The 22,082-nt window shown below is 44.6% G+C and overlaps 1 protein-coding gene across 11 annotated transcripts in view; it reads right to left on the reverse strand.

The window, feature by feature from the left end:
• Nucleotides 1–22,082, reverse strand: part of arhgap23a (Rho GTPase activating protein 23a) — a 69,866-nt gene that overhangs the window by 20,511 nt on the left and 27,273 nt on the right. For 2 of the 11 annotated variants that reach the window (XM_051073971.1, XM_051073968.1), the window contains exons 1-6: nucleotides 11,398–11,591; nucleotides 7,138–7,341; nucleotides 3,952–3,976; nucleotides 3,467–3,559; nucleotides 2,448–2,526; nucleotides 1,155–1,215 (exon numbers count right to left, since the gene is read on the reverse strand). In XM_051073971.1, coding sequence (XP_050929928.1) covers nucleotides 1,155–1,215; nucleotides 2,448–2,526; nucleotides 3,467–3,559; nucleotides 3,952–3,976; nucleotides 7,138–7,341; nucleotides 11,398–11,445 — 510 coding nt within the window. In that variant the 5' untranslated portion in view covers nucleotides 11,446–11,591. Of the gene's footprint in view, nucleotides 1–236; nucleotides 1,080–1,154; nucleotides 1,216–2,447; nucleotides 2,527–3,466; nucleotides 3,560–3,951; nucleotides 3,977–7,137; nucleotides 7,342–11,397; nucleotides 11,593–13,824; nucleotides 15,326–15,619; nucleotides 15,733–22,082 lie in introns of those variants that run through there. The other 9 variants (XM_018660579.2, XM_018660577.2, XM_051073973.1 and 6 more) reach the window with 8 other exon arrangements.

Here is a 22,082-nt window from a genome sequence, read left to right on the forward strand (position 1 = left end):
ATTCTCACTTAGCTTCATAGCACAAAAAAAAAACCAAAAACAAACTTGCTAACAATCCTTTTTCTGCTTTCACGACTAAAATCACATAGTTTTACAACTTTTCAAGGTTTACCTAATTGATCTACACTGTCCACAATAATCAAAAACCTCCTCAGCCTGTGTGTTAAGCTTGTATTCACCACAAACAGACACAGAGGAGGAAGAGGCAAAGGACAGGACAGGAGACGTATCCTCACCAACACTCCTGACACGACAACCCTGCTGCTAAAACCTGCCGTCCTTCAAACTTCACACCCTCCTGCTCTCAGGCGCGTTCGGTCTTCTGCTTATTTCTTCTTTTTTAAAACTTTTTTTTCATGATCTGTTGATCTTGTTTTCCCCTCTGTCGGATCCTTCCAAACTCCCTCTCTCCTCCCTCTCATTCTCTGTCTTACTCCACCCTGTGGGAGTGTGGAAGGAGGCACAGCTCTGGTGATGTCATGCTAGGAATGCAGCAGATACAGGCGCAGCAGCGAAGGGGAGGAGTGTGAGGACACAAGAGTGGGTTTATGATATTAAAACATGGCAGTGGACTTAAATGGAGGAACCCAATTTTGGTTCTCTTTTGGCAGGAACGCTGATGTTTCTTCCATGTGTGCGGAGGATCAGCAAAATCTGGTGATCTGGTTATTGTGTGTTGACATGTTGCTCCAGGTTAGTGGGAGGGACGAGGGATGATGCATGTCTGATCATGTGAGCGAGCATGGAGCAACCTGTGGAGCGCCAAAAATGTGTTGAACAGTACATGGGTGTGTGAACGAGCACTGAGGTGTTTTTTTTTTTTTTTTTCTAAATGTAAGCCTCAACAGTCGGATACCAGCGGCTTTTAATGAATGTGTGTTGTAATCTAAACACAGAGCGGAGAGTCTCTGAGTCACTCTCCAGCCATTCTAACAAAATCACCACATTCTTTGACAGTGACGGGGTGAATCCTGGTTCAACTCTGCAAACAAGCACCGCAAAATACACAGTTTCCTGAAGTGTCCTGAAACAATTCAACAAATATTACCTGTCTGCATTCACAGAGCGTGTATGTGAGTGTTGCATGCACGATGCATGTAGGTTAGTTTGGTGTTTTTGAGGATAAGGTGCGTGAAAAAAAATCCCATACTCACACTTACCAACTGAAGCACATCTTCATCTTTTGGCATAATGGAGAGCTCCAACACACTCTCACTGGAGGGAGGACGGGAGGAATAAAGATAAACAAAGATACAGATGAAAAATACACAGAGTGAGGAGGAGGTTAAAACGTTATGAGGTAACAGCCAAAATCTCGACCTGGTGCCTGACACAAAGTGTGAGACACGTAAATAGACACATGTTCCTCACCAAACCCTGTATTCACCTTAACAATTAAACATCCGACCAATTTACGGAAAGCTTGCACTAAATTCAAACCAAAGTGTGCACCTGCTGGGGATGCACCGATTCACCGAACTGGTATCAGGACTAATACTGACTTCAGTAAAGGTGTTTACTTCAGCCATCATAGTGTTTATAAGAGGTTAGAATAGGGCCTCTGGGTAGCACCAGGTCTTCATCCTCTCATGTTGGACTGAGAGCAGACTGGACCCTAAAGTGATTCACAATTGCAAAGTGGTAGGCTAGCTGGTTAGCATGCTAACTTCAAAAGTAAAGTAGTAGAGGCAAAAACAAAACAAGAGTTAACGCTGGTGATGCTTTCACTGCTGGAGCCGGCCCTTTGCAAGTAAAGGATTGAAGTTTGATGCTGACCTTGCAACATTACTTCTGGACTGATAAGTAAACAGCTGTAAATACTAATCATTTTAGCATCACAGCAATCCCTGGCCTAAATCATCCTTATGTGCTCCATACAGTGTGATACACAGATTTTAAATTTGGGAAAAATTTTCAATACTGGAACTGATATCAACAGATATCCTGAGTTGAGGTATTTCAATCACTAATAAGAGAGAAAGTCAGATCATGTTCTCCTGCTGTAGCTGCCCGTGACCTCTGACCTCCCAGTGGATTTTGGGCTCTACCAAGTGGTCAGCAACTAAGGAGGGTTAATATATAAAACCACATTTCAGAGTTTAACCCAAGCATTTGGATGGAAACGCAGCTCAGAAAAGGCTAAAACAGTTTCTGTTTTAAGATTCAAAACCAGTCACCAGATAAAACGTTACTGGTGTTAAAACATGAGTCTAGTCCATAATTCTCCCTTTGAAGAACCACAGTATCTGGGGCTTTGGGACCATGTAGAGCATGAGTGTGTTGAGCACACACTGCTTGAGGCTACTCTTTCTGAAAAGCAGGTCAAACTAATACTAGTTACTAGGTGTATGTCATCTCTACAGTAAGCTTGCAAAGTAAAAGCAAACAGATGGTTCACAAAATCAACAAACCAAAGGCTCATAGTGGCAACAGACAGAAGGTCTTACCTGTTCTGAATGAGGGCGATCACCTGCGAGTACGTCTTTCCTAGAACACTCTCTCCGTTCACTTTCACCAGCCGATCCCCTGCAGAACACAGACATACTATATTATCATACTGGTTGAGCTCTGGACTTCTTCAGCAAGTGCAAGCCTGGCCAGAGAGACACTGAACAGCAGAGACACATTTCCATTAAAGAGCGAGGCTTGTGCTGGAAATTAAGAGGAAATGGGCAGCAATCAAAACAAGAACATTTGGCTGGAAAATGTTGCATTTTCAATCACTGCAACCGTTTCTGAATAATCTTTTTATCTACGTTCCACTGGCCAAGGTGTGTCTAATTTCTACTAAACCTGTATTAGGCATGGGTGTAAGCTGATGTATTGTGTTTGCCACACCTCAGTCTTACACAAATTCAAATTTAATCTTATAGTTTTTATTATCATTTATTATAATAAACAAGCATTATTCACCAAAATGTAATCTGTTTAATGAGCTCCCTGTAAGAGATTACAATATTGATCAGTTAAACATAACCTTTAAGTCAGTTAAGTTGTAGAGATGTCACCACAGCTTAGTGTCTTATGAAGGTCTGTATGCATTCATGGTGACTTCGTGCAGGCTGAAACACATACAGAGCTCAGAGTGTGTGTGTTTGCATATGTTCATGCTGGTATGTGACTTTCTGGATGTGACAGCTCGAGTTTAACCGTGCTCAGAGTACTGGTTTGGTTTGTCTGAGCCGGTGGGAGTGGACTGCAGCCCTGCTAGCGCAGCAAGACACAACAGGAAAACTTCAATAGCTCTGTCACATTCAAGTGCACTCAAGAATTGGAGTTGTCATACTGGTATCTGCACTGTATCAGTGACAGAGACGTTAAAAAACAAAATCCTCATCTCTAGTGCATCATTCATACGACCGTGCATCTGTTCATGTCTGCAGCAACACGTGACCGGAGCTCTCCCCAACAGATTTCCAATGCAAATCAGGATGTTAATGCTTCCTGCACCATATGTTCCCTTTACCTGTGCACAAGCCCGCCTGGTGGGCCGGACCTTTCTCTCTCACATTCTTCACAAATATGGTGTCCATCGGCTCCAGCCGACCTTTCTGATACCCTGAATGACGAAAGAAGAAGAAGAGCAAACATCAGGGATCTAACCTGCTGAATTGTAAAAATGTTGAATTGTGAAAACAGAAGTAAAGGTTCAGGCTGCTCCTGGTGTTTAAAGAGAAGACCTGACTTTCCTGGCATATTAATATTTAACATTTATTCTCTATTATTGTTCTCATATGAATGTCTATTGTACAGTAAGTGCAGTTGGACTTAATCACATTAGATGCAGTGTTACACAATGCCCGGTAGGGGGCGTAAAGACGCTGCAGAGCAGAGTTGACATGAGGGAATACAGGAGATGCCAACTCATTACATCATAGTTATCTCTCTGTATAAGGTTTATTTGTTGTCTGATGAAATGATAAGAGACGGGCAGAGATTAAAGACACTCACCCTTCCCATTACCGTTCTCCTCATCCTGCAGAAAGACAGAAACACAAAGAATTACAGCTCAAATTCAAGTCAAGTCAAAATTATTTACAGGAAACAACCACGGTAGAAGTGCTTTACTGTAACTGACGAACTTAAAACGACTTTATTGTCATATAAATAATTGAGGGAACTCAAAGGCAATTGTCTGTCTTTAGTCAGGATTTAAAAGTGGTGATAAATGGGGAGAATGTGAATGTTCCACACATAAAGAGAGTTACAAGAGGTAATAAAAGGATGTAAGATGGTCGCCAGATCTCCAAAAGAGAGACAGAGCTTATTTGTTTGTCAAACTGACACCCAGATTTCTGGAATGTTTATCAAGATCTGAAGACAGAGCCCAAGAAACCTGGCTATACCACAAAAAGAAAGACCGATAACAACAACTTCTGTCTCACTCTAACTGGGCTGGACACTTTTTGGTCATTCAGCATCTGATATTCAGGTGAATTAAGGCAAAAACAAAGTTTATTACTGCTTTCACAGGCAGGAATTTTACCAAAATGCTGATTCAGGGTTGTAGGACACAGTTCATACATGATGATACTGATTTTTGTCAGCACTTCTCAATGATAAGTCCTAACAACATAATAAATCATTAAACAAAAAGAGGACGGATGGATTTACCAATGATCTATGAACACCATCATATTTTTCTTTTGTCAAGCAGAGCAGTTTGACCCAGGTCGTAACACAGTGGCACAGCTAGGTCTGCAATACTGAGTTGATAGAAGGAAGTCAATAAATAAAATCTACTTTTTCTCAGCTTTGTTTCCCAGGTCACTGGCTCAGAGTGTAAGAGTGAAAAAACCTGACACCTACATCTCCATTAACTTCAGATCACAGCAGGAGTTCCCAGTAATCTTTATGTCATCTGAAGCGTTTACAAGTTTCCCTAAATGTCAGTGACTTCCCAACATCTGGAACCAAGCCTTCCTGACACTGACAGGTTTGTTTTTATGAGTTTTTAATGTTGGAGAGCAGCTTCCAAAAACACAGAGACGGACTTTCAGGTTAGACCGTCTGCAGGTACTCGTGACGTCATGAGTCAAACACTGAAGCAAACAAACGGAGGCGTCAGCAGTGAGGACGGTGGTGGCGGTTGGTTTTATAGATGCAGTTTGTCTCATCACCTCCACACACACACACACACATATATATATACTAACACGCACACACATGGGTGTACTAAGCTGAGTGGACAGTTTGGGGCTAGGGGCACGGTGGGCTGACTACTGCCTGGCTTTATGCTGCGCTGAGTGGGCTCATTCCAGGCTCTGTAGACAATGGTGGGGGGTTTAGAGGCAGAGAAAGGGGAGCTGCCGACCCCAGAATAGAGCTCCGAGCTGGGGACACTCAACAACCGACCATACCCAAGTCTGACCACATCCAGGGTGGAGGAGGAGACACTGAGAGGTGGGCACACGACACGGTATCTGGGTCAAATACTGTACCCAACTGGGTCAACACCTGCACACTCTGAGCCAGCTGGTGGGGAGTATTTACATGTACAAACCTACATATTCTGATACCTGAAACCTGTGATGAAACTAAAAAACACACTGTAATTGTAGCCATGGAAATGAAACCTTTAGCTCTGCCAAATACAATAAAATCATGTTTGTCATTTATTAGATATTTGAGATGGTGGCAGGAAATGTAGAGAGCGAGAGAGAGAGAGAGAAGGAAGACAACCAAAAAAATACCCTCAGCCAGATCCAAACAAGAGATGCTGCAGCTACATGGCCCACATCTTAAACCACTGGGTCACTGTAACGCCCATGTTAACATTTACCATGGCACGTAAGAGCTTTTTATAATGTTTTTCCAACATTTTTGGAAGACAAAGGAGAGTGAAAATACTTGGACACATTTAATTACATGGGCTTATGTCATTTTCTGGGAAGTTAACTATGAAACTGCACCATTTTAAAGAATATAATTAAGTGTGCAATGCCTTCAGCTTTGAAAGTAGTTTATTTTAAAATGTCGATTTTGTTCTGACATGGAGAAACTGCACGTCTCATATTCAGACAAATTTCTTTTTACTGCAAGAGGTTTATTTGATTTGAGTGGTGTAACGTTGCTCATCAGGTGCCTCCTATTCTGTAGATGGGTAATGTAGTTATACCGCAGCATCTGTCTCCATCATCCTTACAATTAGAGTTATTCAGAAAACAACATACGACTGAAGCTCCGAGCCTCGGTACATGAAAGGAAAGCCACAAAGTTACAGGTGCATGAAGTAAGAGAAGTGAAGACAGAGGAGGACTCTGCTGGGATCCACAGAAGAAGAGTCTGGGTCTTTGTTTTCGATAATGAACTTGAAGCCCCTTGGAGACTTTCAGGACCTGCAGACACCGTGTAATGAGTTCCTAACTGGGTCATGCACCCAGTAGGCCTCTGATAATTGGACACTATGAGGGCAATTTGGGAGACTTCCACGAAGGCTCTTCATATAAGAACGGGCAGCTCTGTGGCTCCGATTGTCCAAAAACACCATGTGACCCTCGAGGAAGAGGAGACAAGGACAGAAGTGGGGCCAAAGGCCAGCAGTGGGCCTATTGTCCGGGGCCGGCCTGGTACGGCACTGAGTGCCAGCCCGTGGTACCAGGCTAAGACAACAGATCTCATTCAATCTGTGTTCCTATCTGCAGCTGCTGGATGGTGGGGTGGCGGAATAATAATAGAGTCCTTGTTTCAGCTGGCTCACCCCACCCCAGCCTCCATATCCCTCAATTTCACATCTGGAGCCGTTTGCCCCCACACCTCAAAGAGCTAAATAACCACTCGCTCACATGGAGGCTCGTTCCAAAACAACAGAACAATCTTGATTTCACCGAGGACGAAAATAAAATAAGACTTGTGAGTAGAGAATTAGGACTAATAGTGTTCATACCAGTCTGTCTGTCAGGGTATGGAGGTGCTTTTTATATTCATACAAAGTGAAATTTTGTTCTTCTCACCTTTATTACGTCTCCAAATCTTTTGCTCCTTTCTTTAATGCCCTGTTAAGAGCTTTAGTTTGAAAGTTGAAAAGAGGACTTACTGAAAGCTTTCTATAAAACTGTATATATTTAACACAGTTCAACATCCTGAAACGTGATTTCTCAAACATTTCCAGCTCGTGTAGACACCCGCAGGTCTCACCTTGAGGTTGGTGTGCAGGGCGGACTCTGGAGGGTAAACGATGAAGTGGCGTAGCGTGAAACCGAAACCCTGGGAGTTCTTATGGAGGACCAGCGTCCGGGGACCCTTCCAGCCCACGCCGACCCCCTCTCTTCCCGGCCGGGTCGCCATCGGCGGCCGAGGGTTGTCACCAGCTGAGGAGAGACCATCCCTCCGCCCCTTAGCCTGCAGACACAGACGGAGAGAAATAAGGTGAATACGACAGTACCGAGGTTAACATCCAGAAAATATACACCACCATCATTCACAGATGTTTCACGTTGAAGTGTGTGATTCCAGTGACGTTTATGGGCCCAAATCTGCAGAAATGTGAACAAGTGTACACATGTGATAAAGATAATGTAAAAATAAAATGTACAAGTGTGCATGTGTACGTTCTTAGCTATAAACTTTCAAGAAGTTAATAATCTAATGCCACTTTTCCCATAATTAGCACCAGAAATATTTAAGTTTTCCAGAAGTCACACTTTACCACTCCCTGGAGAAGCACATGGCGACTCTATGCTCAGACTCCAGACCAGTGACATCAACTGCTGGGCACATTAGCAACTTCCTCATGGAGTCCTGAATGTGGCCTAGAACCAGGTCAGTCCTGCATGCCAGCCAGCCTTAGAACAATAGCCCATAAACACACCTGGGGGGTCCCACAATCAGGAAGGGCCCCGTCTAGACAGGGCCACAAAGGCAGCATGGGAATGTGGAGGCTTCACCCAGTTCTGACCACACTGACCTTGGTCTTATCAGAAGGAGAGAAGGTCCAGAAGGGGGTGGTGGGGTGGGTGGGGTGTTCTGAACTCAGGGCAGATTTCCACCCGCTCTCTAAATATCTCATTCCTGCAGCCGAGTAAATAAGCCCAGCGAGCTCAGCTGACAGGCACACGTGAGATCTATCACCCCCATGCTGCCCTGACAACCCACATCTGTCAGTCAAACACAATCACCTGACCAAACAGGCAGGAGCGAGGAAGAGGAGGAGGAGAAGGAGGAGAGGGAGAGTTATCATGTCAGGTCTGCTGTGGTTTTTGTGCTACATGTTCGCAATCAAACTTTTCTTAGAGAAACTGAACTCAATGAACTCCCAACTTAAACACATCATAAATTTGGGAGACAGCTCAACACTATAATCATCCATATGTAATCCCAACCCAGTCTATCAATCACTGAGCCTTTAAAACACACTATATGTTGAGGTTTGCTGGAGAGACAGCATTGTGTATGGAGCTCTGTCTCAGATCTACACCACAGACAAACTATAACAGGGTTTTGTCAATGTGTGTGTCATTCACACTGAAAAACCGACAAAATTAAACACACTTCAAGACATTAGTATGTGTTTTAAATTCCATTACTTTTGACGGACACTACTGTCTCACAATGCAATGCAACAACATAAGTTAGGAGCTGAAAACTGATGCTACATCTTTGCAAAACTCTGCAAAATCTCCAGTAACAGCAGTGTTTCACAGTTTAAGTTCAACTCAGGTGGAGCAGAAACTATTGGCCAATAAATTACTACACAGTAGCTTCCATTTTGATTCAATCAATCAAACACTCACATTGAAAGAATTTGATATGAGTCAACACTGCTACTAGAGTCAACACATTTTTGAAACTCTGCAGCATTATGGAGCTACAAATTCAACAAACAAGCTGCAAACTCTGTCCACGAGGACATGAGCAGACAAATACGTTTCCAGAGCGACAAAGTGCACTTTTTATGTGCACGTCACTTTGAATATCATTTTTGTTGCCTGCATTATTCTAAATAAACCAGTAATTGCTCTGGGGTTCTGATTACACAAAGGAAATATGGTGCACGAGGCAGGTGTGAACATGACCTTAAAGGAGGGCTGATTCATGAGGATTTTTGAATTAATACATCATTTAACTGGTACAATAACTAACATGTCATCAAATGTTGTGCTGGAGTTAAAGCGTGAGAATGTGTGTGTTTTACATTAGTGGACTAGAGGTGAATGTGTCTAGACTGCAGGCACCCCACATTTCACTTCCTGTCCGATGTTTCTACACACAAACACACACTGGTATATAACAAACACACACTTGACCTGGCAGGCCCGTACGTGGCCACACAACAAGAGGAAGTAGCAGGCTGGAGGCAGGAAGTGGGGTACCAGATAACCAGCCGCTCCTATAAATACAGCCGCTCGCTCTCCATCATGGCGGCGCTTCCACTTCTCCTCACTCCTCTTTCTCCTTCCTCCCATTCTCCTTCATTCAAACTCTCCTCCCTTCTTCTACCCCTTTCGTGTAAAAATCCGGATGCTCTGACATTTACCGCACATTTTCTTCCTCCTCTACTTTCATGTTCCATCCGAGGCCAAAAATAAGTTTCAGCAAAAAGATTTCTCTTAAATACATATTCTGAATTTGCACATGCGCGTTGGAAACTGAACGATATCTTCTATATGTGTGAGATGTGTTTGAAAGCACATTCCAAGATACATATGAAGCGTATATTTTGCAGATTGAGATACATAAATCTACATGACACTCAAAAGCCTGATCTTCAGTCTGGTAGTCTAAACAATGTAAAGTTACCCCTGCTATTTTCTCAAAGAGGCCAGCGGTGAGGCCTATTATGTGGCATGAGAGCAGCACAAAGAAGTGCGTGAGGAAGGCGGAGGAGTGTTCGGGGTGTCAAATTAAAATGATAAAGAAAAAGAAAAAGGCCAAGAGTAAGAAAGAAAAAAAAAGAGGAAATGAAAGAGCAAGAGGGTGAACGGAGGAAGAGACAGAGTGAATTCCTCAGAGGGAGCGGTTTGGCTTGGACAAGTTGAAACACACACACTGTAACTGGCAGAGGAGAGGAGGGAGCACACGGAAAGAGAGAGAGTGAATGAGAGAAGGATGAGGAGGACGGAGAGGAGGAGTATCGGGCCCCAGCGAGAGACAGGCTCCAGCACGCCGGTTTCGACCACATGGCCCCTCCCAGCGCTGGGAATACCAAACCCTGTGATTACCCAAAACACACAGGGTCTGACTGGGTCTCTGAGCCAGCCCAGCATCGTTTCCCACTCAGCTGCTCTGTACTGTGTGGGACGTGTGTTTCTGCTCCGCCATTCTGCCGAGTCTACAGTCCAGTCCACCCCCCGAGGCCAGAAAAGCACCTCTCTTGTGCTTTGTCACCTTGATACAACTGGTTTGTCTGCTACCAAAAAAACTTTAACCCAAAAGCAAAAAAGTTCCAAAACTTGCTGACATGCTCCGGCCTCTCCAGGCAATTGGACATTCAGTTTAACCAACAAGGCACTTGGAAAATTTTTTCTGTGGTTTTCAGTCTAAACTTGACTTCCTATGAAGGAAGACAAGGGAAACCTCGCTGTTGTTCCGCTGAGAAAAGAAGATATTTGGTATTTCCTGCTCTCCAACTGGGAATTTCTACTGTTTAAGACTCGCTTTGCATGAAATCTGGACCAGTTTGCCTGTTGAAGTTAATCAGGATAACAAATAAACACTGAATGCCCTGAGGTATCCCATTACCACCTGTAGGTGATGTCATTAAAACACACACACAAAAAATCAACACTGGAAACAATTGGATATGCGAAACAGCTTGCAGTGCCACACGACAGTTTCCCATTCTGAGTGGGTGTTTTAGTGGGTGAAGTGGGTTTTTCCCTGAGGATATTACTCCTCCTGATTTCAATTAAGGAGCATATCATTAAGATGCAGGGCTGAAAAGAGAGACAGAAGCATGCAAGATTTAAATTGCAGTGCCAACATTAAGAGCTCCACCAGCGTTGTTAAAAAAATAAAGAATCTAAATAAACAGTGTTAATCTTTCATAAAATCCGGTAAAAATGGATTTTCTTTTTGTAAGAGGCTTTTCTAGGACATGATGATATTGTCATGCTTCAGTCATAATCATCAGTAACAGCGTACGTGTTGGTTAGCACACACACACACTCCTCTCCTCACTCCATCCAGAGGTAAAGCAGTACGGAGGAATGCAGCAGCTGCCGGGGGGGAGCCCGGCTCCTGCTAAAACCCCAGCAGGGCAGAACAATAATGCTCTTTTAAACAGCTGAGAGCTGCAACCTGTTTGAAAAGTGGAGCTTTACGGCCGTTACAAATGCTGACGAGCCTTTAATCCTGATAGCCGTGGCTGTCTGCACCCACGGCCCTGAGCTGAGCTGCCAAGAGGGAACAGGAGAGGGACGAGTCAAACCATCTCGCCCCGATAATTCCTGGACTCACCGGCCACACAGACGGAGCGCTCCACCACCTCTGCAGGTCTAAATGCATCCTATATCTGGTGGAGCAGATGCATGATGTGTGTCTGAATATCCAGCTGTGCTCGTAACCCTCCAAGTACAAAAAACAAAACCTGCTTCTGACAACCCGAGGATTCAAAATAAAGAGCAGCACATGCAGTGCACACAGTGTACATCCCTCTGTAATTTGCATAACAAGACATTTTATGAGCCATGCATGTGCTCTTATGCGTGTGTGTGTGTTTGCATGCACCTTTGCCAATATCAATATAGTGTGTGTGCTCAGAAACCAGTCCATCCCCATTGTCAGTTCAACCAGGCCAACAGGTGATGATGCAACGTCGGTTAAACAGGGTTTTCTACTTGAGCAGCAAAACATATTGTGCTTTTCTTTTGTCTAACTGAAAACTGCCTTGCTGCCAACGATGCCTGTGGAATTGTTTTTTAGGGATGTGATGGTCATTTTTAAATCTGCCTGGGGACTTTTTATCCTTCTTGTCTCTGCTTTTAACTGTAAGAAAGAGGGAAAAGTGCCACAGAAAAGCTCATCAATGTGCAGACAATGTCAATTATGACAAAAATGTTGCCCTTTTTCACACCTTCTGACATCTGAGGAGCCTCTCTATGTGGTCATGGTTTTCTATATTATGAGATTCTTATCTATATCTTTACAAACTGTAATGGTATTTTTCTCAGGAAGGCAGGTGCAGGAAAAAACCTGCTCTTAACAGAAAGAACGAGGCCGATACTGTGCGCCTTCACACACCGTAGAAGTTGCAATGATATCACAACAAACAAAAATCGCAGATGGATGATGCGACACAGAGATAGATGCAACTTTATCCGCGGGAGATGGTGACACCTAAGTGGAACTGTGTTTCCTCCTCACTTCCAGTGAATTCCAAACACACCTCTGTCCTAAAGGAATAAACAGCGTACAGTGTGTTTGTCCCAGCTGTGTCCATACAGCCATCTCCCCCCCCTCCACACACTCACATTCCTGGTTGTGCCATTTCTTAACTGTGTCAATGAGCTGAAGCGAGGGGGGAGGGTAACAACCAGGAAAAAAGGGAAAAAAAGGGGGAAGTAAAATTCCACTTAAATGCCCATGCTAAAATGAGATCATGTGGGGAAGCGATGCCCTGAATGCAGAGGGCATCCGGGGGCAGCGGGAGGTGGGGGGTGGTGGGGAATCGCACAGCTCCAACGACACCTCGCTAAAAGTGGCACTTAGCAGCCTCCCCCTTCATCTGTCTTTAGCCACTAATTAGAAACCCCTCAGAGGAAAGACAGGGTCACTGTGCCACATGTGCACAATCACACAGACTAAAACACGTCAGCTGTAGAAAAATAAGAATGAAGTAGGATGGGAAAAGTGAGTTAGAAAACAACGTGCAGCACACGAGAAAGAAATTAGTTGATGAATAGATTAAAATTGTAATTTTAGATTTTAAAAAATGGATTTGTGTTTGAATAGGTGGATGTTCGCCATGTGATGATCGCTGACTTCACCTGTTGTTTACATGCTTTTGTTTAGCATCTCACTGAATAAAATTCATGTCTCACAACCAGAGAAATCTCTCCCAGCACAAAGACAATCAGAATATAAAAAGTCACATGTACCACTCCTGACAGAATAAAGAAGCCCACAGGTAGTGGAGACTGATAAAGAGATAACGTTTCAAAAACACTGAGCGCCAAACAGAAACCGCCTGGAGGCAGAGCACCTATCTGCCTGGAAACACCGAAAGGTTAAAGAATCTGTCGACAGCTGTGTGGTTAGCACACTTCAAATAGCGGGTAAGTTACATGGATACTTCTGTTGACATGCGTGAGTGACAGATCCCATGCAGCGGTTTCTGGAGAGATTTCTGCTGATATCGCTCTGTGTAATCTCATTTCTCGCAGAGCCGCAGAAATCACCGTTGGCAGCAAAACAACACATCTTAGTGTGTGAATGCAGGAGGACTCAGGTGCTGACATCAGCTGAGGTGACTAGACGATTAATCGATTAGTAGATCGACAGAAACTTAATGATCAACTGACTGTTTTAACCAATGTAAAGGTTTATCAAACCTATACTCCCTCGCATAAAAATCTAAAACATTTGTAGGTCCCTGCTTCTCCAATGTGAGAATTTTATCTTATATAACCTGAAACTACTTTTACCTGTTTTTAAACTGATAAAATATACATGTAGAAGATGACCCTGGGCATTTTTCCTTATTTTCAGACATTTTATAACCTAAAAAATGCATTTATGAATCAAAAAAAATAATCAATGCCCATTTGGTGATGTATAAAAATTGTCCAGATCATCTTACATTTCATCCATTTCATTTGGAATCTAAGATCTAAGTCAAGGACTCCATATCCCACCACTAGTTGAAGCTGGGTGACCTCTCCTTACCCTGGCCTGATGAGAGCTCTTGCTGTGCCCAGTGGGCATGGCGGGTGGTGGGGACGGCGGCGGCGCTGGGCCCGTGGTGCCGCGGAGCACCGCCAGCCAGATGCAGCGTGGTTCAGGGGAGCTGCAGTCCACCCCCACCGGGTTCTGGAAGCTCCAGTCAGACCCGGCCGGCGCAGGGCACGGGAGCATAGCAGCGGGCATCGGGGCGCGGAGTTTGCTCAGATCCGCATCCCTCACCGCCCACATGGGCCGCTTGCACGCTCGGCGACTACACGAGACCTCAGACGCAGATGTAGGGAAGATACGATCGAGCGCAGGGAGGATGGGGTGGTTTTAGTGGAGCTTGCAAATCTTCCTCCGGGATCTTGTGGTCATTGACTCAACAGTCTGTACTACTCGTCTCCTGGCTCCGGTCCATCCCTGTCACTGCCGAGCCTCCAGAAGAAGTTTTAATCCCACAAGTTCCACATCACAGCCTGTTGCTCCTGATCTCCAAGAATCAGCTCTTCAAGACTTTTAACACACATTCACACACACACACACACACACACACGAGAGAGTCGGAAGGAGGGGGGGCGTTCAGTCCAGAGGAGGCAGAAGGCAGGCTCCTGGGCAGCAGATGGAGGAGTGTGTGTGGTGCTGGGATCAGAGGTAGGTCTGGTTTCACTACAGACACACACAGAGAACAACTGACAGCGTCCCTCCCGTCGGTGTCCGGTGATGTTCTGCATACAAAGCCACTCTGTCCACCCCCCAAAACACACACTGCTGTCCCAGAGGGCTGGATCCTCTGTCTCTCCTCCCTCCCACTGCTCTCTCTCTCTCTCTCTCTCTTTCCCTCTTCTTCCACCCTCCCTCTATATCTCTAGTGCCAAACAAATCCCTTCATCTCACTCTCATCTCAATCCCAAACTAGCTCTTATCTCAGCAAGCATCAGATATTTCATCCCTCACTCTATCTCTCCTTTTCTCTTTTGCTTTCTCTTCCTTCCTTGTTTTTGTTACCCAATCCGTGTCCAAACAATCACTCACTCCCTCCACATGAACCGGTCCGACAGTCATCAGCAAATAAACAACTGTGCTGTACAGGCAAATGCAGTCTAATCCAAAAAACAGAGGACATCACTGAGGCCTTGATGGCTCCAACAGTTCACAGTCCAGATGGAGATATCTCCCGTAGGCTGCTGCTGATAGGCTCCATCCACTGTAGATCTCTCCTGTGCTGCATGAAGAGGAAGCCCGGTGGCTGCACGTGTGCCGCATGTGTGTGTGCGTGTGTGTGAGTGTGCGAGCGACACAAACACAGTGACAAAGCTGTGATCCCGGCGCTAAACTCCACAAAAGCCGGCCCTGCCTCTGTCGCCTCCCCTCCAGTCAGAGGGGAGACAAACAACAAAAAAAGAGAAAGAGAGAAAGAGGCCAATTTCCAGCACAAAGAGAAAAGAAAACATTTGCCTTGCTGCTACGTTCACTCTTTCACTCCCTTTCTTTTTTCGCTTAAGAGGGGAAAATATAGAGGAGGGAAGATGATAATGAGAGGAGAACATGGAAAAAGCTGGAGGAGAAAGAGAAGGAGGGTAATGAGCGCTCTCAAAATAAAACGGCTGCTACTGGATGTCAACATGACCTTTTTATCAAACCTATACTCCCTCTTTCTCTCTCTCTTTCTCCTATTCACATGATCCACCCATTCAGCACTGTGACACCTAAACACCACACCACTAAATCAGTCAGAAAGGTGACCTGCCCCCTCCCCCTCCCTCCCCGTCCGCTCGCCCACGCAGCCAGTTCTCACCAAACAGCCAGGTGTCCAGGATCCGTGCGAGAGCGGCAGACAGGTGACCATGTTGTTGCAGACGACTGACTTTCCCCTCTAACACTCATCACTGTTAACGTGCCGCACATCCGTTACCAATGGGGTTAGACAGGTTTCACCTGCTGCACAGCGGGACAAGTATCAACTCGACCAGAGAGGGCCGTCACCCGCGCAGAGACTGTACCCTCTGGATATGCTGCGCTTCACCTACAAGAACACACACTGCAGGCTTGAATAGTTACCACTTATAAAGAGTGATTAATGATTTAAGCATTTAATCTCCTGACTTGTGTTGTTCTGATTTGTCTTCCTTTGTGTTTTACTTTTTATAAGATCAGATACACAGAACTTGATGGCACCTATCATATCGCCACGTTAAGATTATTTGCAATGCTTGCTTGTATATTAGATTTTATGAAAAAGCAGCACATTGTACACTAAAAAAATGCAGAAAACACACAACGTTTGACAACAAAAAGGTGCCAGTTGCTTTGAAGGTGCACTCCTACCTTTTAATTTTGCACTTCAATGAATCTGGAGGACTCACAAGAGACGAAAAGATTAAATTGAAGCAGCAGAGTACAAGATATCCTGACTTTAAAGGCTCCTGGTGGAGTTTTATGCCTCTTATAGCACCATGGAGCTGTTTTTCTTTGAGTGGCTCCCTATTTTGTTAATAAATTCTGGATTTGAAATACTTTCAAAATCGTCCCTGTGAAATTTATGCCACACATTAACACTTTTCTGGTAAGGGACACTGAATGTAAACGTAACTTTGTTAGTTTAACCTCCAAAACTCTGGATCCTACACTCCCCATGATGCAACTCAATAGTGTACTTCCTTCAGCTCCTGTGTTTCTCAGTTTCTAAAACAGGTTGTTCTGTCAAAACTGTAAAGACCAAGCACAGATAATGACAACACTAGGGTTACTTTTCCAGACTCTGGGGAGCTCAGCACTCCCTATAAACTAATGTTGGTGAAATAACCCTTTTTAAAACAGAATCAACAATAACTGAGTTTTTGTCCTGGTGAGGTATGGTGTGTTTTACTCCTTGTTGGGATAAAAACCACTGACATGTTTATCTGTGACACACTAAAAGATAGTATTAATCTGCTACTGGTCATACCAGACCAAATAAGGCTGTAGGACTAAAACCTTTAAGTGTGTTGAACTGAGTAAACATTTCAAACTTTTCATTTGTAATAGAAAACTTTTTTCGTATTCACAGTCTCACTTTAAAAGGATATTTTCTGCAAAAATAACAGCCTAAGTTCAGGAGGATTTAAACTCCATTCCTGGTTTAAATAGTTTATTGAGTCAGCACACACTTTCACTAATACACACACACACACACAACGTTTACGTGTGAACACAGAGACTGTTTCTCCCGTGCACGCACACACACACACACACACCACATGTGCCACTGAGTCACAGCTGAGTATAAATACACTTGGCTATGTAATTAGGGTTCTTCATAAAGTCACAAGACTGTGGCTGTGGGGGGGGTTTTCGCTTCTCTCTGCGGTTCAGACCAGAGCTCTGGGTTCGACGCACCGCCAGGCGGAACCGCCCTGCGGAGAGACGGAGTGGAACACCGGCGGGCGCAGGAGGAGGTCTGCAATTCTTCTCCTCCGGGACGGGGGGAGAAAGAGAGAGAGAGATGTGAGAGAAAAGACCACACCCCGCGAAAAAGCCGTGAGGAAATCGCAGGCGGCTGCCAGTGCATAGAGCAGCAGTTGGATCATAGTGTATCTCTGGTGGGGAGTCAGACAGGGGGTTTAATATCTGAAAATACACAAGCGCTCCATTTCACAGTGGCAGCGCTGAGTGGGGATTTCATATCACATTTTTCACAATAACAGTTAGTTTTGGCAAAGAGGGAGCAGTGCCTAATTTGGAAACAAAAGGTCTCTGTCCGTCCAGCTCCCTCTCTCTTTCTCTTCCTCCCTCTCTCATTCTCCTTTTCATGAACCATGGAGGCATTTACAAAAAGGAGGAGGATGAGCGTGAACAGGGGCAAAGAACAAGAGGTAGAGAAGAGAGAAGTGAACAAAAAGGCGTTGAGTTACAGTTTACATGGAGGACAAACAGTCACACATGAGGAGTTGTGACAATAGCAGCCCTCCCCTCCCAGTGACCCACACAGTCTACTGTTTGGCCGGAGCATGCCCGAGCAGGCAGACAGCCATGCATCCATCACCTGCATGTGGGCCTAATGTACATCACCGGGACATACCTCTCTTATCTGACTTGTAACTATTTGATTGCTAAGTAAACACGCAGCAGCCCGGAGAAGATACAGACTTCATATTAGCACATTTTTTTATCATGACCTGACAGCACAGAGCTCTTGCAGTCAGGAAATCAAAGGCCCGACACGCGCTGCTAATCTCAGAGGAGCGATGCCTCGTTGCCTCCTGCCCCGGCCTCCTCCTGCGCTCTGATAACAAACACATCAGTGGAAAGTGAAAGGGGTGAGGGAGGGAGGTAATACAGAACAGAACGGAGCACGGTTGTCAGTGTAACGGACAGATTAGTTTGGTGATATGTTTTAATCCCCTTCATACTCATAACATGACCACAGGCCAACAGATTAACACACAGAGGCCTAACCCCCCCCCTTTTTTTTCCACTGTGGCCGCCTCGCAAGACAAAACAAAGTTTCCTCCTCTGTGCTGCACCCACACATTAAAACACTGAGCTGTGAGAGGGACGCAGAAGTCGAGGCCTGACAGGAAAATACACAGGAAGGAGAAGAGTGAAGAGGTTCAGACTGCTGAGTGAGCTTTTTCGTTGGCGTGTCACAAACAAACCGGGCTGCAGACACAACGATGGGGTGTTTTCTCTAAACACAGGCTGCGACTATTCAGAAAAAGTACGGACAGGGTCAACGAAGGACAGGCCGGGTTTGATGCTCTCAATAAAACTCCTTAGAACGAACACAACAAAGCCAAGAGGAAGATGAAAGGCTCCACTCGTACCAGAATACGAAGTCTGGAATCTCTTGAGGGAAAACGTCCCGGACTCAGAGTGTGAATCCTGTCCCCTGCTGGTGAGAGAAACACTGCACTGACACAATCCTGACTCAACATGTGGCAGGGGAGGTTTTCATGCGTCGAGGCACCGGCCACATGAATTGTCTGTGTCATCACGCTGCTGCTATAAATGAAAAAAGTGATGCAAGCTAAGCCACAAAGATATGCATGATGCACAGTAGCGGTTACCAACCCCCCGAAAGGGTTCACAGGAGCAGCAAAGACATGAATCAGAAACAGACTTTTTCTGTGTAAGACTATGTGTGTTTTTCATATTTTCCTCCAAACCCACCTTTTTTGTAACACACTGGGCATTTTTACCCTTTTTGGCCTTTAAAATATAAAAAATGAGCAGTTTATAAAGGTAAAACAAACTCATAGCCAAAGGCTTGAGAGGTAGAACTGGGTATAATTTGAGATTTGGCACCAACACTAAGAACTTAAATAAACAATATGTATAACTCTTAAATGCATCTGTGTTAAATAAAGAATGAAATAATATGAAAAGTTTCCTGCTTTATAATCAGTTGATATCGGATCAAAGAATGAGGCAAACAAGATGCTGACAAGGCTTTTCACCGCTCAATTCCACATATACTTTTTGTTCAGTCAATAAAAGGTATTAGTGTAAAGATACCTAGTCCTATTGGGAACCCACTGATGTTCAGCGATGGAGTCTAGACAGATATTACCAGTAATCTGTCGAAGTGGATTCTACAAAAGCGGGTGCTTGTGTGAAAAAGGACGCAGCTGTTATAAGCAGGTTAATTTTAACTTTAATCTCCAGTAAATCCCTCGTGCCACAGAACCTATAGGCCTGCAGTCAGGGTGTAGTTACCACTCATCAGCCACTAGAGGGCAGCTACAACACAGAGTCGAACAAGCGAGATGGGTGGGGAAGAGCTCAGAGAGCACTGGGACACAGGGGACAGAGCACAGGGTGGAGGCTCTACATGTGGAATGACTGTACAGTTTTTTATGCGGCTGGCATCAGTGTGTGTGCGAGATGTTGACCTACGGGCTGTTAGTCAGTCACTAATGGATGACATCAGAGGGGAGGGCAGGAGACAGCGGCTGGAGATCAGAGAGGTCACACCTGTCGTGGGGCTTTGAACTGGAAACAGCCTGGAGAAGTCCCGGGATGAGAGCAGGTGGAGTCAGCGACTAAATGTGCGAGGGTCAGATATCCCATCAGCCCATCACAGCTGAGAGGAGCTGGGTGGTCCCCCCCACCCACCCCACCCCACCCCTCCCTCTCTGACTCTCTGACTGACCAAGACTGATACAACAACAATGCACAGCTCACTCCTGCAGACCTGAGGATTAAAGCAGCCCACCTGACCATGTGTTCCTCTGCAGGAAAGCAACACATTATGCATGCATTCTTTACATGTGCCTCCTGTGTGCCTGTGTGTGTGTGTGTGTGTGTGTGCTGCATTGCAACCACGTGAGGTCAGAACATGTGAGTTGTTTCAGCGTGGAAACATTTAGCTGGACCCCAATGGAAACAAGTATTCACTTCTAAATTCACCTTTACGTCAGCCCCTCCACTCATCCAACACACCAGAACCTGCTCCTGATTACTGATACACATCACAGCCCATCAATCACTACACTCACACACAGTTATATTACAGCTCACAAATTACTCTAGGGCTGCAGCTAATGATTCTTTTCATTATCAGTTCGCGTGATGGTATTTTCTTGATTTAATCCACTGATTGTTCAGTCTGTTGGATGTCAGAAAACGTCCATTCCAATTTCCCCAAACACGAGACGACATCTTTATCCGTATTATTTCATCCAGTCAGCAGTGTAAAATCTAAAGAGATTCAGTTTACTATCACAGAAGATGAAGACAAGCAGTAAATATTCTAATTTGAGAAGCTGAAACCAGTGAATTTCTGGCTTTTTGATCATTTTCCTGACGATCTATTCACCAGATAATCAACTGTTTCAGCTCTGGGTAGCTTTAAGATGTCTCTGTTCTTAATTATCAGCACACAGACATGAACAACTGAAATGACTATAAATTTTAATAGATTAGTATGTTTATGAGAAATTACCAAATCATTCAGCTTTTTTTTCTATCAAGAAAAAAGTCAAATATTCACAGGTTCTTGCTTCTCAAATGTGAGAAATTGATGCATTTAAATCTTTGTAAATTAAATATCTAAAAAAAAAAAACAAGGACAACTGGGCAATTTCCACCAGCTGATGAAGATCATATGACGTGATTAAAAGCTCCAGGACTGCTACTAAACATGCTCTGTGGTGGGAATGTTTTGTCAAAAACAATCTGAAGACGTCAGCTTTGGCTTTGGGAATTTATGATGGCACCTCCTCAGTCATATTATGCACCAAACGATTCATTCATAAATCCAAGAAATAACAGGCAGATGAGGTGATAATATAAACATTTGTTCCAGCGCTCATTTATGCATCACCACATACTGTATATGTGTCATGTTGTTCTCAAACAAACTGCAGCCAAGAGACACAGCGGCACCTTTGGGACATTTAACACTAAAATGTTATTGGCTGACTCAGGATTTTTGAATGTGTCCATCATGCTACATCTGCCACAAGGGAACGTGGGAGTCATGAGTCAGCCGGCCAGCCAGCCAAGCATCTATGTAGGCAAAAAAAAAAAAGGCCAGATAGAGAGTGGGAAGCTCGATAAGGAAGGGGAGCAGAGGGGGGGAGGTTAACAGATGTTGGAAAGCGAACACCAGGAGGGAAAAACTTACTGGGAATAAAAAACGAGGGCAGAGAGTGATGATTTAAAGCAGAAACAAAGGGAGAGAAGTTGGAGGGAGCAGATGGTGGAGAGAGGAGAGGAGAGGAGAGAGGGGGTTTTTATACATTTGAGATGACACATATTTACTCACAGATACGCTCTAATTGCCTCCCATACATCTCCTCTCCGTCGTCTCATCTGCAACTGAGATTCTCTGACTGACACACTGACGCTGAAGGACCAGACTGCATGACTGAAGGCTAAACCAGAACACATTAACACACATTTGCTACCATGCGTGTAGCTCACATTCAGCCAAGTCTTGGTATGTTGATGAATTATTAAATGCTGTTAGACTTATGTTAGTGCATGTGCACATATGTGTGTTGGGAGTTGGGGGGAGGATCTTTTGCACTTGAGCCGTTTCATAAAGTGCGTTTATATAAACTGTACGGGGTCAAATGAGACTCACAGGCTGCGTCGTATGTGATCAAAACTGCGAGCATGAAGGAAGGAAAGTGAGTTTGTGTGTGTTTGTGCAAGAGGGAGAAATATTGATGGAGAAAACCACACACACACATCATGTTTCCCAGCATGCTAAGTGGAGAGATGGTGCTCCAGCTTAACCTCATTAGCAGGGAGTGTCTCCTCCAGTCCAATGT

The sequence above is a fragment of the Lates calcarifer genome, linkage group LG11 (assembly GCF_001640805.2).
Source record: "Lates calcarifer isolate ASB-BC8 linkage group LG11, TLL_Latcal_v3, whole genome shotgun sequence".
NCBI lineage: Eukaryota > Metazoa > Chordata > Actinopteri > Centropomidae > Lates > Lates calcarifer.